At 28.1% G+C, this 7,833-nt stretch overlaps 1 protein-coding gene across 1 annotated transcript in view; it reads left to right on the forward strand.

Moving 5' to 3' along the window:
• Positions 1–4,006, forward strand: part of LOC111631836 (cullin-4A-like) — a 6,107-nt gene extending 2,101 nt beyond the window's left edge. The window contains exons 2-5 of the mRNA XM_023376158.1: positions 730–767; positions 1,492–1,558; positions 3,423–3,619; positions 3,701–4,006. Of these exons, the coding sequence (XP_023231926.1) occupies positions 730–767; positions 1,492–1,558; positions 3,423–3,619; positions 3,701–3,991 (593 nt within the window). The 3' untranslated portion in view covers positions 3,992–4,006. The remainder of the gene's footprint in view (positions 1–729; positions 768–1,491; positions 1,559–3,422; positions 3,620–3,700) is intronic.
• Positions 4,007–7,833: the final 3,827 nt, after the last annotated feature.

A 7,833-nucleotide genomic window follows, 5' to 3' on the forward strand; every position in this document is an offset into this window, starting at 1 on the left:
GTGGCTACTTTGAATGCTCTTTCAACAAATAATCCATTTAATGGTTAAATTTTACAATTGGGACCCTTTTTTTGCCTCTAAAAGCTCATTTTAGAATTATAGATTCCTTCACACAATACTATCAATAGTGCGGGCACCGCCATCTTTCTTTCACCATTGTTCCTAAATGGACAATGGTGAAAGAAAGATGTTGATGTTCCTACAAACAGCAGCGCACTCCCGTTGCAGAGCGACTGCTATTAACGAACGCACTCAAAAACTGTTACCAGTTGATGATGCTCATGCTGAGATCATCATATAAAATGAATAATCCTCTGGTAAAATATTTACTTAAATAATAAATAAGTATTTTACCTATGAAAAAAATGAATAATAAATCCAATTTAAATAAGGGTTTAACAACATGCTTTTTAATTTTTGGAACCTAACCCACCTTTTCGCACTAGTTTTTTATTTCGTATAATACAGATTCGCATAACATGGCAATTTTTTGGAACGTAACTCCTGTGTTATATGGGGGTTACCTGTACATACATAAAAGTGGAGTATGAAAAATAATATCAAAAAGTATACAAATATTACAAATTTGTAAATTAAACAACTTATAGATTTTTAATATATTTATTACTTATTTATTAAGTATTGACATTTATTAAAATTAATATTATAATAATAATAAATTATAAGTTGTTTTAAAGAGTATTCTAAAATTCTTACTTTATTTTTCAGCTAAATTTGTTGACTCAAAATTAAGAACTGGAAATAAGGTTAGTAAATTGTTGTAAGAAATAAGACTAATAAGTATATAATTTGTTAGGTGTCAGTTGTTAAGAATAAAAGTTGACAAATGATATATGTTTGAATATTTAATTCAATTTATATATATAAATGAAATTAACATTTGTTTTTTAAAATATATATAGTTTTAAAAACAAATGTTGGTTTCATTTTTTAACAATTTTACTTAACTTCAATTATCATTAAAGTACAGTAGAGCGTCGATTATCCGAAAATCAACTATCCGAAACGTCAATTATCCAAAACAATTCCAGTCAACAAATTTAAATTTTCACTAGTGTTGTGGAGCTGCAATCTTTGGCTATATCTTGGGCTACTCAAATATTTTACATTTTTGATACTAAATTAACTTCTGAAGTATAATTTTTTATTGTTTTTATGTTTTTCAATATATTTATTTTGTTTGTACAAAATAAATAAATAATTTTTAACAATGCAATAGTCTTCGTTAGGCTTAACGTCGACAAAAATTCAACGTGAAGTGACACGCGACGGAGAAAAATTTCAACATCGGATATGTTAAACTATTCTTTCGTACATAATCAGTTATCTGAAATATCAGTTATCTGAACAACCCCAGTTCCCAATTGATTTGGATAATCGATGCTCTACTGTATGTTAAAAAATGTTTTTAGTTAATTTTTTATTTGTATTTAAGTTGTGTGAGTTAATTGAAAATTGAAAATTTTTCAGGAAGCCACCGAAGAAGAATTAGAAAGATTATTAGATAAAATTATGGTTTTATTTAGATTTATTCATGGTAAGTTGTTGCTAAGTAAAATTAAAATATCTTTATTTAAATGTAATTACATTCCAATTTTTATATTTTATTATTTTGTTTAATAATAATTAATTCATTAAATTTGATCAGTAATCTTGACTGTCATATTAAAATATCTGTCATAGATCATAAATGAACAGTTGGAATTTTCTTAAAGCATGGAACTGTTCTTAATAGTGTATTGTAACTCTGGTGTTAATTTTTCTTCAAACATAATAAATACACTTAAAATCTTTCCTGTTTTAGTTTTTTATCCTTCTAAAAATTTAAAAATAAAAATGCACTTTGAGTAAAAGAATTTTATTCAAAATACATTGAGAATAGAGAGAATTTTGAAAGTACTTTATAATTAAGTGTTTCCAAAAATTAAAAATTTTCTTTTTAAAACTTTTATAACTTTAGTTTATTATTATTTTTTACTTTCCTTGCTGTTATATATGACAGGGAAAGTATGGCAATTGGTCAAAAAATGACCTCCCCAAGATTTTTATATTTTTTGAATTCAAGACAACTTCAAATGTCAAGAAATGCAAAAAATTTAGGGTTTTCTCATGTAAGGGTTTGGATGTTAGTGTGTATGGGATAGGCATGATTTTGTTTACCTGTTTGAAGCTTAATACAGGGTTCCTATACACCTGGAAAGTCATAGATTTTCATTAGTGTTCAGAAAAAGTCAATTAATGTCAACAAATTTGTTAAAAATTGTCAAAGTCGGAATTTTCTTCCTGGCTGCCTTGTTGATTTTTTGCTGACAATATGCTTGACTATGTGTGTGCAGGCAGCAACAAGTAATGTGATGCACTACAACTTATGAAAAGGGGTGCAGAATATTTTCAGGACCCAAAATTTTTCCCAAGCTTACACAAAATTTTTTCAAAAATTTACAAAGGACACAAAATGATAGTTTAAATATTTTTCATTTTAATAATTTTGATTGCATGACAAAACAATTTCTGATTTTTCTTCCAGTTTTTTAATATTTTATAAAGTTCAGGAAATTTACTAAGAAATAAATTTCATAAATATATACTTTTGTATGTGGATTATATATAATTTGTTAATGAATAATAATAAATAATTGTTTTTCTTTTCAAAGCCTTGCAGATTTATGGTTATGGATTTATAACAGAATAACAGAATTTAATAATACATTTTATTTTTAATTTTAATAATTCAGCAATTAGAAAAAAATAACTAGTTAAAATGTTGGAGAAGCAAAACATGTGCTTAGTAAGTCAAATGCTGTTTTATTTTGTCAATGTGCCATACTGTAAGTGACATGAGGGTCAGGGAATTTGTACAAAGTTGGTCAGGGAAAGTCATGGAAATTAAAACAAAAATTTGAGTATGAACCCTGTTAATAACTCCTGTGCTTTTTGTCAAAAATTTCTGAAATTTTGCAGGGAAGTTTGTTTAGTAGGGGTTAATAAACAAACTTCCCTGTTGCTATTAAATTTTGCTGATTAAATGTCAAGAAGATGGAGAGATAGAGGGGGTATCTCCAGTAGGGTCAGACTTAATGACGATTTTACTTATTAGCATTTACAATTTTTTATAAAATCATCCCTACCCTCAAAATTAAGCTTTTTACCATTTTATAATAGTTAAAAATATAAAAAAGTTTTTTAATAAAATACAATAATAGATGGCACCACACACCACCAAACGTTGCTAGGAAAGTTAAATAACTCATGGATTTTTTAATATATTATGACTATATGAATTATATTCTGATATTTCAAATAAAATTATCTTTGTCTTATAATATTACATAGTAATCAACTATTTATTAAGATTTATTAATTCATTTTAATTATAAATATACTAAAAATAATATTTCCAGGGAAAGATGTTTTTGAAGCATTTTACAAAAAAGATCTTGCCAAAAGGCTCCTTGTCGGCAAAAGTGCTTCAGTAGATGCAGAAAAATCTATGCTTTCTAAATTAAAACAAGAATGTGGAGCTGCTTTTACTAGCAAACTAGAAGGAATGTTTAAAGATATGGAATTATCCAAAGAACTTATGCTTGCTTTCAAACAAGTGAGTAACATCTACATTTAAATATAGTTTGCTTTTTAAGAAATTCTTAAATTACAGTGTGTGTGATTTTCCTGTTTTTAGTATTTACAAAATATAAATCCTCCTGGAAGTATCAATATGACAGTTAATATATTGACAATGGGCTATTGGCCAACTTATCAAGCAATGGAAGTTCATTTACCAGCAGAAATGGTCCAATATCAAGAAATATTCAAAAGATTTTATTTAGGCAAACACAGTGGAAGGAAATTGCAGTGGCAACCAAATTTGGGACATTGTGTATTAAGAGCTGATTTCTCTGCTGTAAGTCATTTTATATTATTGCAATCATATTCATATTTTAAAAATATTGATTTGAAGTTGAATTTTTAATGCCAGGTTTTTCACTACATTATTGAAATATTATGAAAGACTAATTATTTCAAAATATTTATCATAAGTGTTATATTTTAAGATAAATTTTATAGTTGCTAAATATGATAGTTGTAAAGTTTACAATTGAATGACCTAAAGGAAGAAGGAAGTAATTAGCAAAATGATGTTGTGAAATGTAAGTTCAAAGGTTTTTATATACAATACATCAGTATTGCATATTGCCTTTTTCCACCACCAAACTGCAGAATGGATGAGAGTAATTTCTTGAATCGTTTACCATGGGATATATATAGGCATTTACCCCTTTCTTCCATACCACTAACTCAAATTTTACAAAAATATAAGTTACCGTCTACTACTAAGCCCTTCAGTTGTTATTTTTCTATTAAAATTTATTGCTTTTAATCATTTGAAGATGCACTTATTTTTAAGTCAAATTATAACAGTTTTAAGAAATTGGACATTTTGTTGGAATTTACATTACTCCTAGTTCTGTCACTATTGACAAAAAAATATACCCTAAGCAAAGGCCTTCAACTGTAAGAGGGCCCAAGTGAGATTTTATAATATATTATATATATATTGTAATCATACACTTAGTATCAATCTTCATGAAAAATAGATTGATACTAAGTGTCAATCTATTTTTCATAAAGTATTCCAAATTGACTGTTATCCAATATCATTAATTTAAAAAAATATATTTAATTATAGGATGTGAAATAGAATGGGCCTACAAAATTTATTTTTTACAGTGCTCCGAGACCCTTCCTTAATCTTGCACTGTATTAGCTATCAAATAATATAAAACTCAAATGTTCTAGACTCAAACTTAGATTCCTAGATTAGGAACTGATTCCTTTATCATTTTGGTTATTCACCTACTGATGGCATTCCTATTGCAGAGTGGCATATTGAAAGAATAATAGTATAAATAATACAATTTTGTACAATGATTTTTGATTTTCCTGGCTGTTATATATAACAGAGAAAGTATTGTAATTTGTCAAAAAGTGACCCCTCAAGATTTTCACATTTTTGGACTCAGAGAAATGCAAAAAAATTCAAGGATATTTTCTGTTTTTATGTATGGGGGGGCATGATTTTGTTCACCCTCTTTGAAGCTTAATAACTTTCTGTGCAGGTAGGTTTTGTTTATTAGGAGAATTGATGCTATTAAATTTTGATGATTAAAGGTCAAGGGGTAGGGTGATGAAGGGGGTTGTGTGTATCTCCAGTAGGGTCAGACTTAATGAAAATTTTACTTGTTATTAGCATTTACAATTTATTATAAACCCATCCCTACCCTCAAAATTAAGCTTTTTGCTATTTTATAATAGTTAAAATATAAAAGTTTCTAAATAAAATATGATAACAGATGGTGCCACCAAATGTTGCTGGGAAAGTTAAGCAACTTGTTACTAGATTTTTTATATCTGGGGTTTTTGTCACTTGAGTTTCCATTCTGGAATAAATTTAAATTAATATATTTAACTGCAGATAAATTTTTGAGGAATTATTATTTTAGCTATTAAAATAGGAAAATAAATTTAAATATATAAACTTGATATAGTTTTTAGCAAAATTTGTTAAGTTTCTAAATTGTCAACTATATCCATTTTTTTTTAAACTGAAATAGATGAAGATGCTGAGATGTATTGCATCCCGGTCAGAATGTCATATTAGATATAAGAAAACATTTCTTTTTTTTTTTAATTGAGCTAAAGCACCACCATATAGTATTATGCTAGTCTGAAAATGTTATAAACCGATTTTAGTATTGGATGTATAAAAAAAATCATATAATTCTTTTTCTGATTTTTCAATTCTGCAAAAATATTAATCAAAGAATCGTTATCTAATTTTTGTGCTAACTCAGATTCGATATTTAGTATTGATAGTGCAGGTAATTTATCTTCTTTTGTTGAATTTCTCAAATAATTTTTAACTCTTCATTGTAGAGAAAGATCTTTCACCACTAGCATTACTTATTGGCATCGTAAGATATATTCTTAGAAGAATTTGCATATTGGAAAAGGTTGATATTATATTATTATTTATAATAAAATATAACATTTCTTGGGGGTTCTTTTCTATGTGGTTATCTTAAAATTAAAGACAAAGTCTGCCCAAAAGGGACCACCATTTATTTCTTGTGTTCCAGACTACACATTCACGGCGACAGACCTTCCTTTATAGGCTACATGACGCCAGAATTTAAAAAACGTCCTTTAAAAACACAATTACATCCAATTGAAAAAAAAAAAAATTTAAAGGAACTGGTGATATACAGACGTCTTGCTTTCCATCCATCCATCCATCCTTCTTCTTCTTCTTCTTCTTCTTCTTCTTTCCGAAGTTTCCGAAATCTGCATTTTCCAGCGCTTGTTCCAGTAGATAAAAGCAGAAACACCCCATAGGATGGATGGAAAGCAAGACGTCTGTATATCGGAGTTACGCGATTTTCAAATCTCGTCGATTCGTCTTTTGTTTGAGCGCCACGCAACTCTTGATTACTCACTCCCCCCACACTATTGTTCTCGACACAGGAATCGACACATAGCTACAATTTATTTTGTGTTATTTATTTCTGTGTTTGTAATATCTACGGACACTCAAGAGACTCTATGTGGTGATTTCTTGTAACCGTGAACGAATCAAAAGACGAGATAAGATTAACGAGAACATTTATTAGCTTACATACATCCGACTTGGATTTTACACAATTTGNCAAACTTGATTGTAATATAAATAAGAAAAATGTTAAAATATATTAAAAAAAAAAATGTTAAAATATATAAAAAAGAAAATTGTATTGAAAGAAGAATTATTGAGCATTTTTGCATCATTATGCATGCAAATTTCATAAATTTAAATACCAGGATGAATGTTGATGCATGCTGGGAAAAGTTTACTTGACATAAAACAGGAGCAGTGATCGATAGTCTGATGTATCCACTGATGAGGCTTACTCGTGAAGCAAAATGCATTTGGAGTATATCAATTGTAGATAAAGAGGAATAAAAAAGCTGGAAATAATGTAAATTTAAGTTTTCGTCATTAGTTTGTCTGTTTAACTTGTATCGTTCCTCGAAGTCGGAAGAAGTCAGTGTATTTTTTACTTGTTTTTAAAACTAGGAATATTCTTTATTTTTAGTATTTAACAATATTTAAAATTCGTAGGTTAAATGCAAAAAATGTAAAATTTATATTAGAAAAACGAAATTAGTAAACAAAACATGAAAATAAATATTTTTAAAACGTAAATACACTACTTGTCCATCAACAAAACTGTAGATGCTGATTAGGAACGTGTTGCCAACTGTAAAATAATTATTTTTCTACATGACAATTTAAGTGCTTGTATGATGAAAAAAAATATATTTAGTAATAAATCGAAAGGAAAAATATAATTTTAAATTTTTGCTTCTCACTTGGGGTGCCCTAAATTTTTTCTATTCTTTTGTTATTTGCGTCGCCATTTAAAACTCCATCCGCCCTGTGGCACTAAGTGGGCCTCTTTTGGCAGGATCATTATGGGTTCGGCCCAAGGACTATATACTACAAGGATAGCCAGATCCCTATTCTACAATGTTAGCCAGGAATGGCAAGTTAGTGACGTCAGCACGTGTCCTGACCTCTCTGTTTACATAGAGCAGGGTGTGCACGTGTTTAGTTTTCGCTTTTAATATTCGTCCAATTTTGTGATTAACGAAGTGATTTATTTTAATATTTCTGTAATTGTTTTATTTGACTAAGTTTTTTATAAGGTAAGATGATTTAAATATAAGTCATTAAATATTTAAAGCTATATTTTTATGTTAGGTGAAGAACAAAAT

The sequence above is a fragment of the Centruroides sculpturatus genome, unplaced genomic scaffold, assembly GCF_000671375.1.
Source record: "Centruroides sculpturatus isolate CEXI.00-Female unplaced genomic scaffold, Cexi_2.0 scaffold180, whole genome shotgun sequence".
NCBI classification, from domain to species: domain Eukaryota; kingdom Metazoa; phylum Arthropoda; class Arachnida; order Scorpiones; family Buthidae; genus Centruroides; species Centruroides sculpturatus.